This window comes from Staurois parvus, unplaced genomic scaffold, assembly GCF_062004578.1.
Source record: "Staurois parvus isolate SC_StPar_1 unplaced genomic scaffold, SC_StPar_1.0 ptg000187l, whole genome shotgun sequence".
In the NCBI taxonomy this organism is placed as follows: Eukaryota; Metazoa; Chordata; class Amphibia; order Anura; family Ranidae; genus Staurois; species Staurois parvus.
In genome coordinates, this window is record NW_028317983.1 from 5,938,478 (window position 1) to 5,958,610 (window position 20,133).

Sequence of the window (20,133 nt, forward strand, 5' to 3'; positions counted from 1 at the left end):
TTTCTGTGGGAGGCGCCAGTTTTTTTGTTGCCTGGGGCAACACAAAACCTAAATACACCACTGGTACCTTCTATTGCTTGCAGCCGCCTCCAAACCTCCATTTTTTTTCTGCTGCTGTGATCTGACTTCCTCTTGGAGGGTGGCTACATCTTCATGGTCCCACTGTATGTAGGAGTGACACCACCCTCTCTTGCTCTCTCCTGAGATGTTGTAGGGACTATGGAATATTGGATTTGTAATATGCGTCGAATGGTGCACATGACCGCGGCTAATGCACACTGCACTCCAAACAAAGGAGAGAGAAATCCACATTTCCACTGTAATATAATTTATTCATGTATTTTACAGAAAAAGCGTTGGACCATCACATGACTACAGATATGTCTACATTCGGTCTTCAAAAATAATTGAAATGTCTTATAATGCTGTATTCTTACCCAAAAGGTCCTCTCTTGTAGCAGTTGACCGGGAATAATTTTTTTTTTTATACATTTTGACACAATGATATTGTTCCTCTGTTTTTGGTTGGAAATGCAAAATAAAATGTAAAAAAGGACAGTTTCCCTTTAACTGGTTCACTGCTTGAGCAGAGGGAATCTGTTATTGATTTATAATAGAAAAAAAAAATTGGCAGATTACAATTATCTGACCCCTGCAACGTAAATTTAGCACATTTATACAACTTTAAAGCTGAACTCCAAGCACAGAATCTTTCATTTATATTTCTCCAATAGCGATAAAAGACAAAATTAAACTTTATGCGCATGAAAAGATTTTAAAAAGCCAGATATTATTTTGTAAATATATGGACACTTTCACTGTGTTATACATAGCCTGTGCAGAAATCCAGTGGGTGGGGCCTAACAGGATCCACCTACTACAGGCTGCCTTCAGAAAACTACAGGAGGGGACGTCGACAAGACCAGTCACCCTGCACAAGGAGTGAGAGCAGCAGTGAGCGGTCTTTATTACAGGAAGCTTCTTTACAAAGAGAAATCTTCACACTGGATTACTGCACAGATCTGGAAGAAATACACAAACTACACCAAGATTCAAGGAAGAACATACATGGCCCTTGTATTGAGACAATAGGGATTATTTACTAAAATTGGAGTACACAAAATCTGGTGAAGCTCTTCATAGAAACCAATCAGCTTCCAGGTTTTATTGCCAAAGTGTAATTCACCACTTGCCCTCCAGAGGATTTACTCCCCTTCCTGATCAGGCCATTTTTTTGCGATACGACACTACCAGGGGCGGACTGACAACTCATGGGGCCCCCGGGCAATGGGGGATCATGGGGCCCCTGTGTCCTTGCCCAAACTCACAAAAGCCTATGAAAAAGGTACCAGGGGCATCTCATGGGGCCCCCTACTGACCCCGGGCCCTCGGGCAGTGCCCGAGTTTCCAAATGGTCAGTCCACCCCTGGACACTACGTTACTTTAACTGACAATTGCGTGGTCATGCAATGCTGCACCCAAATTAAATTTGCGTCCTTTTCTTCCCACAAATGGAGCTTTCTTTCAGTGGTACATGATCACTTGTGCAATTTAAATTTTTTGTGCTATACAATTTTGAAAAAAAACAATATTTATGACTTTTTGCTATTAAACATGTCCATAAAATTTTTAAAAAATCAATGTTTGTCATGAATTTAGGCTAAAATGTATTCTGCGACATGTCTTTGCTAAGAAAAAAAAAATCTCAATACGTGTAAATTAATTGGTTTATGTGAAAGTTATAGTGTTTACAAATGGCGGTATATATACTGGAATTTTTTTTTTTTTTTTACAAGTAATGGTGGTGATCATTGACTTATAGCGGGACTACGGCAGACATTCTGACACTGGGGGGGAAACTGACTGTCACTGACATCCCCAGTGACACCATACAGTGATCAGTGCTAATAAAAATCACTAACACTGTACTAATGACACTGGACATGAAGGAGTTAACATGTGGGGTGATCAAAGGGTTACCTGTGTGCTGTTTTACTTTGTGTGCTGTGTGTCTATTTCACTGTAAGAACACTGCTTTGTATGGCTGTGCTATGCAGAGCCACACAAAGCAGTGTGCCAGAGCTGACAGGGGAGAGATCTGTCTTGTTTATACACAGGCCTCTCCCCCGTTGGAGATACTCGGCGATCATCGGGTGCCAGCGAGAAATCACCAGCTGGGACCCGATGATTGACAGCCGAGGCCGTGAATGGCGGCACGGGCAAGGTGCGCGTGCACCCCTTGCCCACAACTGCAAAATCACATATATATACACATGATTTTGTGCACCCCTGCCGCCCTGTAGCAGTATTTTTGCTATAGGGTGGCGCGGGAGTGATTAATCAAGCTGAAATTAGAAGCTGATTAAGCTGCACCAGATTTTGCACCCTCCAGCTTTAGTAAATCTCCGATATTTGCTTATCCTGGAGTTCAGCTTTAATAATCCATAAGCTATCAGTGGCCTCCTGGTGCAGGTTTGCTGATGTACACAGTTTCCTATCACAAATCCTCTATACGCTCTATTAGTTTTTGCAGTTTGTTAAATAAAACAGTTGCCAAGTATGAATAGAATGTTTTAGCTTTTGAAACATCTGTAGTGAATTTGATCCAAACTGGAAAATAAAAGCAATTTATCTTAATCTTCAAGCAGTTTCCAGTGTACTGAGTCAGTATGAGGTCTTTTATTATAAACTCAATCATAACATGAAACAAAGCTGGTCCGTCTTCCTTATCCATTCAGGATTCTGTGGCTGATGGCGCCCGGCAGTGTGTAGACAAAGAGTGCAATGAACAGGGCAAGAATGAGCAGAGCCAGGGCAATGATGATGTATTTCTTGTAATTCCTCCAGATGAGGTAGAAGAAGCACTTGAAAGGATTCATGAACCATGAGAATGAAGTGTCTGGGCGGCTGAAAGACAAAAAAAAGGTTCACACATTACATATCAGTCACATGTCTGCAAGGACAGGAAACTCTGGTATCCCAGCCTTTATGGCAGGATCACCAGGCATGATTTTAACCTCCCTGGCGGTATGATCATTTCTGATTTTTTGTGCTGAAAGTGGTACATTTTTTTGCATGGAAATATGTAGTTTTTTTTATTGTAGGCTGTAATTTTTAGGAATAACTCACTGAAATCTGTCCGAACAAGAGTCTAGTAAACATTCCGGATATGATAAAACTTGAAACCCGAAATCATAAATTATAATTTAATTAATAATCATAAAAAATAATAATATAATAATAATACATTTAATTCAATAATATATTCAAACCAAAAACACTGAAATTTGAAATACAGAGGCAAATTCGCACATCGCTGAGCAAAGTCGCAAAATCGTTTTCAGTGTCTGATGGCGAATTTCCCCACGAATCATCACTCAATTCTGCAAGTGGTTCTGATTTACTATCGCTGTTCTCTAGCTGATCTAAAACCGCTTTTGACATAAAGGGAGGCTTTTTGGACGCCATGGACTTTTCTAAGTTTCCAGGCAGAAAGAACAGTCAAAATACAGGCAGGGCGCAGGACAAAGCAGTAGGGACAAAATGTATGTGAAATGTATTGAAACAGCAATGTTTTACTATATAATAATCATTTTTAAAAAAATGAAATTTTTAAGAAATTTCAAATTTGCCGCCGGTTCCGGCGCCCGTACGTCCCGACGTCACAGGGACCGGAACACGGAAGCCGGATGCCGGCATCGCCCGGAGGAGATGGCCGGGGATGCTGCAGGGGACACATCGCGGGAGCGAAGGACAAGGTAAGTGCTGCAGGGACCCCCTGAGCAACGCCACATGGTAAGCCCGAGTGTAGCTCGGGGTTACCACTATTGGTACTGAAATTTTAGCCTGAGCTACACTCGGGAATACCGCCAGGGAGGTTAATAAATGCTGCAGTTTTAAAAAGATTGAAAATGATTTTTGAAACTACATTAGCAGGTTAAACGCTTGTATGAGATTTTAGTGATTGGATTTACATCTATGTTAACATTTTGACTAGATTTTACTTTATTTTTACATTTTTGTTTTATTTTGACTAGTATTATTACAAATGTTTCAAATGGGAGATATAATGTAACTAAGAAGTCTCCATTTGTTAGAAAAAAATCAAAACAAAACTAATGAGCACTTTGCCCTGCTTATAAAGAGAATTTTGCTAGCAAAATGCAGTCAAATATTTTCCAAGCATTTTTAGTATTCTATGTATTTTTGTGCTACAAAAATAAAATGAGCAAGTAAAATGAAAAAAGGGAAAAGGTTTACATATGCAGAGAGTAAAAAAAAAATGTTGACAGAGCCCGGGTTCACATATATTCAGTGCGGTATATCGCATGTGATTTGCACAGGAACCGCACTGCATTCCTGTGCAAATCACATGCGATTTGTGTGCGGTTCGATTGGAGCCATACATTATGTATTGCTCATATCGCACCGCACCCTCCCCAAAAAGGTGCAGGATTCTTTTTTGGGTCTGCACTAGAATCGGATCGCATGGGTATTCACACCTATGTGATCCGATTCTGAACATCGGGTTGTTGCTAAGTTAACATACACACCCGCAGTGGTTCGCATGAATGGGGTACAATTCTGAAGGGTGTGGAATTTGCACAGAAAACGCACTGCATCAGTTTGAACCCGGGCAGAGGGGTCAATGCACATGATTTGGGTTAATCAATAAGGGATCATAGAGAAACAACACATATCATTTTTGTTTTCTACAACTTTGCTGGAATTGACATTATTTGCACATCAAATGACAGGTCTTTTGATCTACTCATAGGTAGTAATCAACTATATTACAACAATATTGTTACAAATTATCAAATGAAAATGAAGTGTCTGGACAGCTAGAAGACGAAAAGAAACATTTTATCATCATTATATTATGTTCCCTTGGTATATCGGATTGGGTCGTACATTATGTGTCATTATTTGCAGGCTTCATTCATAAAGAAGCTGCTCTCAGAATTCCTGATACCCAGAGCAATACCCAACTATCTGGCTGCCCTCATCTCGTAGGGGCCCAGGGAGATGCATAGGGGGGTTTTGGGGACCTATATGATATGCAAAGTGTCCAACGTGTACATGTTACTGCCCTCGGACCTAAGCAGTTTGTAGTGGGAACATTGATTAGGGTAATAACATTGATATCTATGAGCCTTGAGCAGGGGCGGACTGACCATTTGGAAACTCGGGGCACTGCCCGAGGGCCCGGGGTCAGTAGGGGGCCCCATGAAATGCCCCTGGTACCTTTTTCATAGGCTATTTTGAGTTTGGGCAAGGACACAGGGGCCCCATGATCCCCTATTGCCCAGGGGCCCCATGATTTGTCAGTCTGCCCCTGGCCTCGAGTAACATGTTCCCAGTTTCATACTGTCTTCTGCAGCATATCTCCAACCAAACAAAAGTAGCGTTTCCATAATATTTGACCCTCATTTCCTTTATTAGGTCTGCAGTTTCTGACAGTCCTCTCAAGCATTACATATATACTGAACATTATCTGTGGTCCTTTGGTGATGTCAGGGGCCACATTTGAGGCCCCCTTTAGGTCATAAACGGACAACCACCACTGTAGATCATCTCAGCTCTTCATTCCACACACTGCACAACAAATGAAAACTTGTTTTGTGTCTGTTTCTGCTACAGTTTGCTGCATTCTTTATTCCCTGGGCAGTACATTACATATGAATGGATAGAGGAAATTACTTTTATAAAATATAAACTAGAACCTATCTTTTCTGCAGGCACATAATGAATTATTGGCTTAGTCCAGACTCACACAATATGGATTCTTGATGAAGGGTGAACAGTTTGGCACTGGATTATCTTTGCACATTCCATACAAGGCTCCTCGCTTTCTTTTTAACCCCGTTCCTCATTTTCTCAAACCTCAGCTCCATCCTAAACTTTTCTAGTTTTTAGCTCTGAATAGAAGGGTGGAAGGGTTAGAACCTCCATCACAATTGTCCTCACTGTCCCATTGCTAGATCCTGTAGACATACAATCTTTGGCACCCAACAACCATCTGCTAGGATCGCCAATGTTGTAAAGAACATTTTTTTTATTTTACCTGGCTTTGAATGTTGTGACAGTGTGTACGTTTTATAAGAAATTCTTTCAGTTCTACTGAAAATTGCAAAAAAGTAAAAAGCACAACTGAAAACTATACATGGAACAGCAACCTCTTGAACCTAGTGATAAGATGGAACGAGTCCAGAGTAAGGCAACAAAAATGGTGAAAGGTCTGAGGGATATAACATATCAGGAGATTCTTCATGGCTTTAGGAACTTAGTATGTATAGTCTGGAGGAAAGAAGGGAAAGGGAAGACATGACTGAAACCTTTAAATACATTAAGGGGTGAATAAGGTTCTGGAGGGCAGCATTTTCAATATGGACTGAAGATCAAGAACTCGGGGACATGTCCTCAAATTTGCGAGAGGAAAGTTCCAAACTAATCTCAGAAAACGTTATTTTACAAAAAGAGTACTTGATGCTAGAATGAATGAGTTGATGAATAGATTTAAGTCCATCAACAGTAAGTGGATTCAAACATGATTGGGAATTACATATACACTATCTATACTCAGACAAAAAAAATGTGGCAGACTCCAAGGACCACTTGGTATTTTCTTTGGCATCACACTTCTATGTTTCTATAATTACAACCCTACTGTGCCTATTGGTCAATATGGCCCTGTCTTTACATGCTGACACACAGGGTGTCACCAGCACAGGAAGAAAGGGGGAATCTTCAAAACGAAGAATACAGAAAGAAATAAGAACCAGAAGTGATACCTTTTCACCATTTTACCTAACAAAAATGTTTCTGTTTTTATCTTTCTCTGTCTGATGGAGAAGTTCCTCCATGACAGGGAATCACTAAATGAGCACAGAGAGCAATTAAAACCTGACAAAGGTCTCAACCCATTACAGCTTGGCTGGATATATACTTTAATGGTCAAAAAAATCAAACTAAAAAACATTTGTAAAAGAAAACGTTTAAAGTGTGTGGATGCCAAAAAAATTCTTTATTTTAGTTTTATATTAAAGCGGAGCTCCACCCAAAAGGGGAAGTTCCACTTTAAGGACTGCTTCCCCGTTCCCCATTAAGGATTGGCACCTTTGGGGGGCGGGGACCGGGTACCTGAATTTGACAGGTCCCCGCTCCCACTTCCGGTCCGATCACCTAGGCGATCAGAAACGGAAGGTGTCCTCCCTGTAGTCTTTTGGGACATGTGACAGATCCCAGAAGACTACAGGACCATTCACGAAGCGCAGCGCTTTTTGCGCATGCGCAGTGGGTACCCAGCTGTAAAGCAACAAGCTATCACAGCCGGGTGCCCACACTGAAGATGCTGGCCTCCTGGAATACAGGACGGTCGGTGAAACGGGCTGCGGGGGACACACCATGGGACCGAGGGACAGGTGAGCGGCTGTTTTTTAAAAGTCAGCAGCTACAGTTTTTGTAGCTGCTGACTTTTATTTTTTGACAGGTTAAATGGAACTTCGCTTTAAGTAGGGATTGTTGAAAAGTCCAAAAATGGGCACTAATAAAAAATGTTATGGCACTCTTATAAGACATACTTATCCTTCCATGCAGTCCAATGAAATCTTGTATTCATCTGAACTTTTCCTACTGGCTTATCTCTTCTATGCTGCCATTTTGTTTATAGTGTTACTAAACCCACAACAGTAAAATCAGTCTGTATATGCAGTAAAGCATGCTTGTTATACTCACTGTGGAACCTAAGGGGTTAATCCTCTGCATTGTGTAAAAATGCTGTTTGATCCTGACTTCTCTGATCCTTCCCTAATTCCAGTGTCCTCCTCTTACCTCCTGATAAGATGTATCGTGTGGAGACATTCTGCTCATGCTCAAATGTGGGCCACAAACCTCCAACAGTGTGAACAAAGCCTAAAAATGGCATCTCATGATCTGGCGGTTATTCCTTATTTTTCTAACCAGCCCATATATAAGGGATTTAGTAAAATAAAGGGGTAAATATTAAGTTTGTATAATGGTTAAAAAGAGGTGAATTTACATACTGTACATTCACATCAGTCCCTGCCCTCCAAAAGCTTACAATCTAATATCCCTAGTGGACACAGTGGAGTATTTAACATGAGGCAAACAAGGCATTTGCCATAGGCAGCATCTTTCAGGGGAGCGGCACCACTCCTTGGAAGAAGTGACACAAGCGACCATTGAAGGCTGAGACTGTGTGCTGGTTAAGGTCGGTGCCTGAATCGGGTGGTTGAGGAGGCTGGTGGTGACGGGGGGACAGTTGTGGTGGGCAGCGGAGATTGATGTTGTGCTGGGCGGCGATTGCTGATGATGGTTCCTGGGGGGGGGGGGGGGGGTTGTGGGGGGGGCGGCGGCAGGTGATGCTTCCTGGGGGGGGGTAGGTTGTGGTGGGGGCGGCGGCAGATGATGCTTCCTGGGGGGGGTAGGTCGTGCTGGGGGCAGTGGCAGATGGTGCTTCCCGGGGGGGGGGGGTAGGTTGTGGTGGGGGCAGTGGCAGATGGTGCTTCCGGGGGGGGGGGGGTAGGTTGTGGTGGGCGGTGGCGGATGGTGGTTTCCGGGGGTGCTGGTGGGATGGGGGGTGCTTGATTATAGTACTGCCTTGAACAACATAAGAGATAAATACAATGCTGAGTGCACATTCCTATAAACACATTCTAGTGCCAATTTGGACAGAAGCCATGCATTAAGACCCCTGTTATTTTATTTTATAAATATGTCTTCTCATCAATATCTGTATCTGAACACACAAAAGGAAGTAAGAGGGTACCTCTCCAAAGACAGTTGTCACAAGTACAGGTGCCCCCATTGGACGTTCTCACCTCTATACCTGTTCTAGTAAAAAATCAAACATTTTTGTTTTTCCATCACTATCTGTACTGGGGACAATGGTTGTCAGAACCAATGGGGCAGGTGAACCTCTCCATCAGGAAATACAGATAGAAGTGAAAACCCAGATTGAAATTAAAGCACCACACCACTGGTAAGAGATCCAAATACAACTTCCTTCCAATAATAGTCAGGGGGACAATCCAAAACGTAGCCACACGTTTCGGGGATCCAACTGCTGACAGGGCCTGTGCTTACAATCACAGTGGAAAAAAGAACATTACAGTCCAGTACCAGTACCTTGTTGTCAATCAGGCCATGATGAAGGGGGTGCTTTTGGACCCCCGAAAAGTGTTGGGAACTTTTTGGATTGTTCCCCTGACTTTTATTGGAATAAAATTGTTCAATTTTTGTTACATTACACTACAAGCCAAAGAGATGACGGAGATCCTCTGGGGTGTAGAAGATGCATACCTGGGAATCGGATCATTTACATCATCATCAATACTTTAAGATAACTATAGCAGTGAGATGACCTTATGGATCCAGCACTATTTTTCTATTTTCCTCAACAGAAATAAAAATCTGACAGAGGTTCTAACCCTACTACATTCTATACAAAACAAAGAAAAATGGTTTTACATGCTTTTTAATAATATTTCCAGTAGATATTGTTTAAAATATTTGCTCTCTTGCAGTGTTCTGGGGGGGAGGGGGGGTACTGCTGTCTAATTTCTCTGGGTGTGTCAGATAGCCTTCCTCCCCTGATGGGCGCTGTGGTTTCTCCTGCAACCCATATATTCTAACTGTGTTCTACCATGATTTAGGTGTTGACAGGAGCATAGGGCCCAGTGGGGAACACACTATTTGACACAACTGGAAGTGTCAGATCGCAACAGTGCCCAAAGCTGTGCAACAGAACAATTCTCACCTGCTGGGATATCAAGCATTAATCATCTTGTATCTTTAGTTTTATACTATTGATCTAGTGGCAGGGTCGCTTTAATGATATGAAACATCCACAGTGATCCTGACAGCCAGACAGGCAAGTGTTCTTATCCCTAGGCTTTGGTTCACATTAGGGACCTCCAATATTTTTGTTTCTATTTTTCCATCATAGCAAGAAAGGATACTTTTGAACTCAAATTAATTATGCAATTTGACATGAGCTTCATTAATTTATGTGAAATGTGAATTTTAATGATAGCTCCTAAGTGAATATTCTTCAAAATGTAACAAGAACTGACTAATATTTCATAGCCAATCACAAATGACACCACAAAGCAGAAGACTCCAAAATGTATAAAATGCGTGAATAAATCAGCAGCTCGCTGTGAAAAATTGTGTGCTTGTTCTGTTTGATTAATTTACAGCAAGGAAATAACACACGCTACTTAATTACCGCTTCTTCCCCTGTGGTCATAAATTAAAATTCCTGAGAAATGCTTCATTTTGTTTTACAATTATTGACATCAGTATATGAATTACCAGCTTCTCTCCAGAGAAAAGTTCTCTATTTAGATTGTCTTCTAATGTGTCCATACTTTAAAATATGTTTGGGTACTCATTTTTTTTTATTATAAATGGAAGTGTTTCTTTAGTCATTTAGAATGTAGAATACAGAACTTTGAACTGGAACTAATTATAACCCAACCTTACTATTCTCTTTATTATAATCTAATTGCATGCTTATCATAGCCTTTGAGGAGCCGCAAGAGACCACTAGGATTGAAAGGACTGCATATAGCAAAATATTCCTTCAAACTGAGTGTTTCCCTGATGAAGTCTCCATCATGAAAGGCATAGGAAGGAGGAGGCAGTGATACAAAAAAATACTGGTTTCTGCATTTGGATGTAGGATTGTGCACAAGTGCTGTGACTGAGTGCTTTTTGTCCCGTTCTTCTCTATGTACAGTATGCATTAAAAAAGGTTAAAAAGGCTCTACTGGACTTCTCCATATCTGGTGGATCCATTCTTCTATTAGGCCAGTTTGTTACCAAATTATGGGAACAACCTGGCTGGAATCTCCAGATGTAGCCTTATTATCTATCATAAGTGGATCAGGTACATTGCTCAAAAAAGGCCTTCTCCGATTCCTCTTATCTGCTGGCCAAGCCCTGATCCCAAGGCAATGGAAAACCACCGCAATCCCTACTATTAGTCTGCATTCACACCTCAGCTGAGCAATTTTCAGGGGTTTTTATTTGAGTTTTTCTGAGCATTTTTGTAAGTGTATACAAGTGTTTTTAGAAGAGTATTACAGGCATTTGACATGAGTTTTCAAGTTTCAGCCTTTTTTGTTTTACCCACTGGAAATCACTAGGTGGAGGACATCAGATAATACAGGCTAAAAACTCCTGACAAAACGCTCAAATCAAGCATTTTCAGCCATTCCTATTGAAGTCTATGGGACCGAAAATGATCAATTCTGCCTGAAAAGTAGCCCAAGTACTTTTTGGAGTGCGAGGCATTCAGCCTAGGTGCTGAGCATTCTTGAGCTTTCAGCTATAAAACTTTCAGATAGGAATGTGGGTATAGGATTATAACTTTTTTTTTCTATGGTTGAACTGGATGGACATTTGTCTTTTTTTCAGCCAGACTAACTATGTAACTATGAATTGGGCCTTAGGGAAAGGGTGGATGAGTTTAACCATATTGGTGGATTGACATTCTGATTCAACCAAACTTCAGTCCTTCTTTTGACACAAATGAATGGTTTTCATCATCTATAAAGAAAATTAACAGAATAGCTCCCAATAGGGTCACCTCCTTCCTCTTTCTCCTCTCTTTCTCCCTCTCTTTCTTTCTTTCTTTCCCTTCTTCTCATACGTTTTGGGCTATACTCACCGTATAAGACTACCCCCTTCTGAAGCAACACCATTTAAAAACATTAGATTTGAATATACACCCACTAATCTGTCAGCCTGCTGGATATGCGGTAATACTGTATGTACGGTTGCTTCGGCTACATACAGTACACCGCGCTGAGCCAATCACGGCGAGCGATGTATTCTATTAATGAATACAAAGCCTGCTCGGATTGGCTGAGTCAGAGAGACAGGCTGATGATGTCACAACCTCAGCCAATCCAAGCAGGCTTTGTATTCATTAATAGAATACATCGCTTGCCGTGATTGGCTCAGCGTGGTAGACTGCATGTAGCCGAAGCTACTGTACATACCAGGGGCGGACTGACCATTTGGAAACCCGGGCACTGCCCATGAGATGCCCCTGGTACCTTTTTCATAGGCTTTTTTGAGTTTGGGCAAGGACACAGGGGCCCATGATCCAGTATTGCCCGGGGGCCCCATGAGTTGTCAGTCCGCCCCTGGTACATACAGTATTACCGCACATCCAGCGGGCTGACAGATTAGGGACATTCTTTAAGAGCCAGCTTGGCCCAAAGGAACTATAGGTTCACATTGTATACCTCGCGTATAAGACAACCCCCGATTTTTGTTGTATGTTTTTAAGTATAAAAAGTCTTCTTATAAGCCGGAAAATACGGTATATAGTTACTCATTTGACTTGGCATGAACACTTTTACTGAAATCTCCATATGTAACCCAAAAAGTTATCCTAGGGCTTGAGGTTGTCCTCACTGATAGAAATACAATTATAGTAACATTTATTTTATCTAAAGTAATTTTCTATTTATTATAAAGTTATTTGCTTTTGTACTGGGCTCCAAAGCAGCTGAAAAGTCAGTGGTGGCTCTTTAATTCCAGCAAACATTTTACACAGACGGGCTGGAGCATAGGGGGCGTAGAATTGCTATCTCAGCAAATCACAGCAAATAACACATAAAAGCACATCATTTGCCTCACCTGAACCCCATGCCGAGAAATAATTGTACTTTCATGTTTCATTATGATCTCAGTAGGATTTATTCTGTCTTTAATCAAATCTTTATAAAGGACAGAGAAGGCCCGGGTAAAACAAAGGGTTAAACTGGAGAAACTGTGAAAAGTGAATACATGCTACATAGGAGAAATACATATTTAATCACAGCAGACTCAATTTTTTATTTGATAATCTTTGATGTGTAGTTGTAATGTATTCCTGAGTTCTTTTATTCTTGTAGTGAAGCCTATAAACTGCCAGTGCCTGACTGATTCATCAAAGTGCTTTTGCAATCAAAGCATTGATTGAATCATCCATTTTCTAGGTTTGATTTTAAAGGGTCTTTCCACCCACAAGTGATATTTTAGTTTCAAGCGGTGCGTGGTAGGCTGAGTCACCCCCTCTTTTCTTCTGCAACAATGAGATCTCCCAGCCACAATTCCAAACTCTGTTCCTGTGTCTACTTGGGAGTCTTGGGTATCCCTGTCGACCTTTGCCTGTTCCACCTTCACCTGTTAAATTCTTCATAATTAGAGATGAGCGAAGTATTCAAAAATTCGATTCGACTGATTCGGCGAATTCGTAGAAAAATTTCGATTCGAGTCGAATATATTCGCTGTGAATTTAACTTAAAAAAGGGTGTTTCTAGGCTTCAGAGAGACTTAATATTAGTGCTGAACACTGTACCTTTAATTTAAATGCCCTTGGAGTCTGCTGGGGAAGAGAAATAATACTGTCAGGCAGTATGACATGCAGATGAGTGCCGTCGATCTTAGAATCACCGCACACTTCACTCATTTGGCCAGTCACGGGGCCAAAACCAGAGTGTGGAGCCACAGTGTGGCGGTGGAGGCAGCAGCAATGGGAGGCCATGCAGCACCCTATGACAAAAATGGAAACCACCAGCAGTGTGAGGAGACCTGAAAGTGGCACATGGCAGAGTGTGGCGATAGAGACAGCAGCAATGGGAGGCCGTACAGGGACCCATGACACACTCTGGACCTGGCAGCAGCATGAGGAGGCGGTACAGGGGCCCATGGCAGATTACGGGCCTGGCAGCAGCATGAGGAGTCGGTAGGGGGGCCCATGGCAGATTACAGGCCTGGCAGCAGCAATGGGAGGTCGTACAGGGACCCATGACACAATCTGGACCTGGCAGCAGCATGGGGAGGCGGTACAGGGGCCCATGACAGATTACGGGCCTGGCAGCAGCATTTGGAGTCGGTACGGGGGCCCATGACACACTCTGGACCTGGCAGCAGCATGAGGAGGCGGTACAGGGGCGCATGACAGATTACAAGCCTGGCAGCAGCAACTTGGACAGGAGGACGTTCAGTTTCTGCACCGTCTGGTGCGTGCTCGCAAACTGTTGTCTCTTGGAAACGGATTCCAAGAAAGACTGCTGACGGAATCCGTGAAGAGGAGTAGCAGGAGAAGGAGCATCTGAACGAGCGGAATATGCCAACAAGCGACAACAGGGGCCCATGACAGATTACGGGCCTGGCAGCAGCATGAGGAGTCGGTACGGGGGCCCATGGCAGATTAGGGGCCTGGCAGCAGCTATGGGAGGCCCGTAATCTGCCAGCACCCTATGACAAAAAATGGAACCCACCAGCAGTGTGAGGAGACCTGAAAGTGGCACATGGCAGAGTGTGGCGATGGAGACAGCAGCAATGGGAGGCCGTACAGGGACCCATGACACACTCTGGACCTGGCAGCAGCATGAGGAGGCGGTATAGGGGCCCATGGCAGATTAGGGGCCTGGCAGCAGCTATGGGAGGCCCGTAATCTGCCAGCACCCTATGACAAAAAATGGAATACACCAGCAGTGTGAGGAGACCTGAAAGTGGCACATGGCAGAGTGTGGCGATGGAGACAGCAGCAATGGGAGGCCGTACAGGGACCCATGAGAGACTCTGGACTTGGCAGCAGCATGAGGAGGCGGTATAGGGGCCCATGGCAGATTAGGGGCCTGGCAGCAGCTATGGGAGGCCCGTAATCTGCCAGCACCCTATGACAAAAAATGGAACACACCAGCAGTGTGAGGAGACCTGAAAGTGGCACATGTTTGGGGCATGATTCATGGCGGATTTAGTCAGTTGTGTCAGGAACTGGTGGTTTGAAATCCAGACTAATCCACGCCTGATTCATTTTCACAAACGTCAGTCTCTCCACACTTTGGGTGGACAGTCGTGTCCTCCGCGGAGTTGCAATACCTCCTGCCGCACTAAACACGCGCTCCGATGCCACGCTACTGGCCGGGCATGACAGCCTTTCAAGGGCAAATTCAGCTAGTTGGGGCCAAAGGTCAAGTTTCGTTGCCCAGTAGTCAAGGGGATTGTCTACCTCGGTTGGCAGGGTGCTGTCCAAGTAGGCCTAAGCCTGTTGTTTGAGGTCCTGCTCCAGGTCCACCTGATGCTGCTGCTGCTGCTGCTGCTGCGGCTGGTTAGTAGTTTCCTCACTGCGCTGGTGAAGAAAGCTACTCATCATCGACTGCAGACTGAGGCAGCCGCTGCTGGTGGAGCTGCCACTGCTCCTACCACCCCACCCCTCCCCTGCTGCCATGGCAGCGGAACGCGAGCGCACAGGGCCCACAGTGTCTGAGGATGGACGTTGGCGCAGACAGGCAGAGACCAGCTGACTACATAGGTGGTTTTTATAGTACGTTATTTTGGCCTCCCTCTCAGCAGGTGTGAAAAAGGCCACCATTTTGGAACGGTAGCGAGGGTCCAACAAGGTGGACAGCCAAAAGTCATCCCTCTGTCTGATGGTTATTATTCGGCTGTCGCTACGCAAGCAACCGAGCATGCTATGGGCCATTTGTGCCAAGGAATGCGAGGGACTCCCTGCCTCCATCTCCACAGCATACTGCCACGGTGCGTCTGGGTCCTCTGTCTCCTCCTCTACCAGATGCTCCTGCTCCTCCACTCCTGTCCGCTGAGTGGAAAAACCACCCATTTCACTCAATAATTCCTGAGCACCAATGTCCTCCTCTACCTCCTCCTCTTCTTCCTGTCCTGCCCCCACAGGGGTCATGTGGCGTTGAGATCTGTGCGCCACGTCTACCGCACCCTGACCAGCCATTGTTAACAGCATTTGTTCCAGGACGTGCAACAGAGGAATGACGTCGTTCATCCCATAGTCCTGCCGACTCACGAATAGCGTGGCCTCCTCAAAGGGCCTGAGCAAGCGCAGGTGTCACGCATGAGCTGCCAATGGCTGACATCTAAGTTACACAGGGAATACCTTTATCCGCTTTTAACATCAGGAAATCTGTGATGGCCTTTTGCTGTTCGTAAAGGCGGTCTAACATATGTAGGGTTGAATTCCACCTTGTTGCAACGTCACAGCATGAGGAGTCGGTATAGGGGCCCATGGCAGATTAGGGGCCTGGCAGCAGCTATGGGAGGCCCGTAATCTGCCAGCACCCTATGTCAAAAAATTATACACACCAGCAGTGTGTGAGGAGACCTGAAAGTGGCACATGGCAGAGTGTGGCGATGGAGACAGCAGCAATGGGAGGCCGTACAGGGACCCATGACAGACTCTGGACCTGGCAGCAGCATGAGGAGGCGGTATATAGGGGCCTATGGCAGATTAGGGGCCTGGCAGCAGCTATAGGAGGCCCATAATCTGCCAGCACCCTATGTCAAAAAAATTCTACACACCAGCAGTGTGAGGAGACCTGAAAGTGGCACATGGCATGAGAGACTCTGGACCTGGCAGCAGCATGAGGAAGCGGTATATAGGGGCCTATGGCAGATTAGGGGCCTGGCAGCAGCTATGGGAGGCCCTTAATCTGCCAGCACCCTATGTCAAAAAATTCTACACACCAGCAGTGTGAGGAGACCTGAAAGTGGCACATGGCATGAGAGACTCTGGACCTGGCAGCAGCATGAGGAAGCGGTATATAGGGGCCTATGGCAGATTAGGGGCCTGGCAGCAGCAATGGGAGGCCCATAATCTGCCAGCACCCTATGTCAAAAAATTCTACACACCAGCAGTGTGTGAGGAGACCTGAAAGTGGCACATGGCAGAGTGTGGCGATGGAGACAGCAGCAATGGGAGGCCGTACAGGGACCCATGACAGACTCTGGACCTGGCAGCAGCATGAGGAGGCGGTATATAAGTGCCCATGGCAGATTAGGGGCCTGGCAGCAGCTATGGGAGGCCCTTAATCTGCCAGCACCCTATGTCAAAAAATTCTACACACCAGCAGTGTGTGAGGAGACCTGAAAGTGGCACATGGCAGAGTGTGGCGATGGAGACAGCAGCAATGGGAGGCCGTACAGGGACCCATGACAGACTCTGGACCTGGCAGCAGCATGAGGAGGCGGTATATAGGGGCCCATGGCAGATTAGGGGCCTGGCAGCAGCTATGGGAGGCCCTTAATCTGCCAGCACCCTATGTCAAAAAAATTCTACACACCAGCAGTGTGAGGAGACCTGAAAGTGGCACATGGCATGAGAGACTCTGGACCTGGCAGCAGCATGAGGAAGCGGTATATAGGGGCCTATGGCAGATTAGGGGCCTGGCAGCAGCTATAGGAGGCCCATAATCTGCCAGCACCCTATGTCAAAAAATTCAACACACCAGCAGTGTGAGGAGACCTGAAAGTGGCACATGGCAGAGTGTGGCGATGGAGACAGCAGCAATGGGAGGCCGTACAGGGACCCATGACAGACTCTGGACCTGGCAGCAGCATGAGGAGGCGGTATATAGGGGCCTATGGCAGATTAGGGGCCTGGCAGCAGCTATGGGAGGCCCTTAATCTGCCAGCACCCTATGTCAAAAAAATTCTACACACCAGCAGTGTGAGGAGACCTGAAAGTGGCACATGGCATGAGAGACTCTGGACCTGGCAGCAGCATGAGGAAGCGGTATATAGGGGCCTATGGCAGATTAGGGGCCTGGCAGCAGCTATAGGAGGCCCATAATCTGCCAGCACCCTATGTCAAAAAAATTCTACACACCAGCAGTGTGAGGAGACCTGAAAGTGGCACATGGCATGAGAGACTCTGGACCTGGCAGCAGCATGAGGAAGCGGTATATAGGGGCCTATGGCAGATTAGGGGCCTGGCAGCAGCTATAGGAGGCCCATAATCTGCCAGCACCCTATGTCAAAAAATTCAACACACCAGCAGTGTGAGGAGACCTGAAAGTGGCACATGGCAGAGTGTGGCGATGGAGACAGCAGCAATGGGAGGCCGTACAGGGACCCATGACAGACTCTGGACCTGGCAGCAGCATGAGGAGGCGGTATATAGGGGCCTATGGCAGATTAGGGGCCTGGCAGCAGCTATGGGAGGCCCTTAATCTGCCAGCACCCTATGTCAAAAAATTCTACACACCAGCAGTGTGAGGAGACCTGAAAGTGGCACATGGCATGAGAGACTCTGGACCTGGCAGCAGCATGAGGAAGCGGTATATAGGGGCCTATGGCAGATTAGGGGCCTGGCAGCAGCAATGGGAGGCCCATAATCTGCCAGCACCCTATGTCAAAAAATTCTACACACCAGCAGTGTGTGAGGAGACCTGAAAGTGGCACATGGCAGAGTGTGGCGATGGAGACAGCAGCAATGGGAGGCCGTACAGGGACCCATGACAGACTCTGGACCTGGCAGCAGCATGAGGAGGCGGTATATAGGGGCCCATGGCAGATTAGGGGCCTGGCAGCAGCTATGGGAGGCCCTTAATCTGCCAGCACCCTATGTCAAAAAAATTCTACACACCAGCAGTGTGAGGAGACCTGAAGGTGGCACATGGCATGAGAGACTCTGGACCTGGCAGCAGCATGAGGAAGCGGTATATAGGGGCCTATGGCAGATTAGGGGCCTGGCAGCAGCTATAGGAGGCCCATAATCTGCCAGCACCCTATGTCAAAAAATTCAACACACCAGCAGTGTGAGGAGACCTGAAAGTGGCACATGGCAGAGTGTGGCGATGGAGACAGCAGCAATGGGAGGCCGTACAGGGACCCATGACAGACTCTGGACCTGGCAGCAGCATGAGGAGGCGGTATATAGGGGCCTATGGCAGATTAGGGGCCTGGCAGCAGCTATGGGAGGCCCTTAATCTGCCAGCACCCTATGTCAAAAAAATTCTACACACCAGCAGTGTGAGGAGACCTGAAAGTGGCACATGGCATGAGAGACTCTGGACCTGGCAGCAGCATGAGGAAGCGGTATATAGGGGCCTATGGCAGATTAGGGGCCTGGCAGCAGCTATAGGAGGCCCATAATCTGCCAGCACCCTATGTCAAAAAAATTCTACACACCAGCAGTGTGAGGAGACCTGAAAGTGGCACATGGCATGAGAGACTCTGGACCTGGCAGCAGCATGAGGAAGCGGTATATAGGGGCCTATGGCAGATTAGGGGCCTGGCAGCAGCTATAGGAGGCCCATAATCTGCCAGCACCCTATGTCAAAAAATTCAACACACCAGCAGTGTGAGGAGACCTGAAAGTGGCACATGGCAGAGTGTGGCGATGGAGACAGCAGCAATGGGAGGCCGTACAGGGACCCATGACAGACTCTGGACCTGGCAGCAGCATGAGGAGGCGGTATATAGGGGCCTATGGCAGATTAGGGGCCTGGCAGCAGCTATGGGAGGCCCTTAATCTGCCAGCACCCTATGTCAAAAAATTCTACACACCAGCAGTGTGTGAGGAGACCTGAAAGTGGCACATGGCAGAGTGTGGCGATGGAGACAGCAGCAATGGGAGGCCGTACAGGGACCCATGACAGACTCTGGACCTGGCAGCAGCATGAGGAGGCGGTATATAGGGGCCTATGGCAGATTAGGGGCCTGGCAGCAGCTATGGGAGGCCCTTAATCTGCCAGCACCCTATGTCAAAAAATTCTACACACCAGCAGTGTGTGAGGAGACCTGAAAGTGGCACATGGCAGAGTGTGGCGATGGAGACAGCAGCAATGGGAGGCCGTACAGGGACCCATGACAGACTCTGGACCTGGCAGCAGCATGAGGAGGCGGTATATAGGGGCCTATGGCAGATTAGGGGCCTGGCAGCAGCTATGGGAGGCCCTTAATCTGCCAGCACCCTATGTCAAAAAATTCTACACACCAGCAGTGTGAGGAGACCTGAAAGTGGCACATGGCATGAGAGACTCTGGACCTGGCAGCAGCATGAGGAAGCGGTATATAGGGGCCTATGGCAGATTAGGGGCCTGGCAGCAGCTATGGGAGGCCCTTAATCTGCCAGCACCCTATGTCAAAAAATTCTACACACCAGCAGTGTGAGGAGACCTGAAAGTGGCACATGGCATGAGAGACTCTGGACCTGGCAGCAGCATGAGGAAGCGGTATATAGGGGCCTATGGCAGATTAGGGGCCTGGCAGCAGCAATGGGAGGCCCATAATCTGCCAGCACCCTATGTCAAAAAATTCTACACACCAGCAGTGTGTGAGGAGACCTGA

At 46.0% G+C, this 20,133-nt stretch overlaps 1 protein-coding gene across 1 annotated transcript in view; it reads right to left on the reverse strand.

The window, feature by feature from the left end:
- Positions 1-311: 311 nt before the first annotated feature.
- The window catches only part of FER1L6 (fer-1 like family member 6), a 200,170-nt gene continuing 180,348 nt past the window's right edge, over positions 312-20,133 (reverse strand). The window contains exon 40 of the mRNA XM_089677552.1: positions 312-2,907. Within this exon, the coding sequence (XP_089533678.1) occupies positions 2,727-2,907 (181 nt within the window). The 3' untranslated portion in view covers positions 312-2,726. The remainder of the gene's footprint in view (positions 2,908-20,133) is intronic.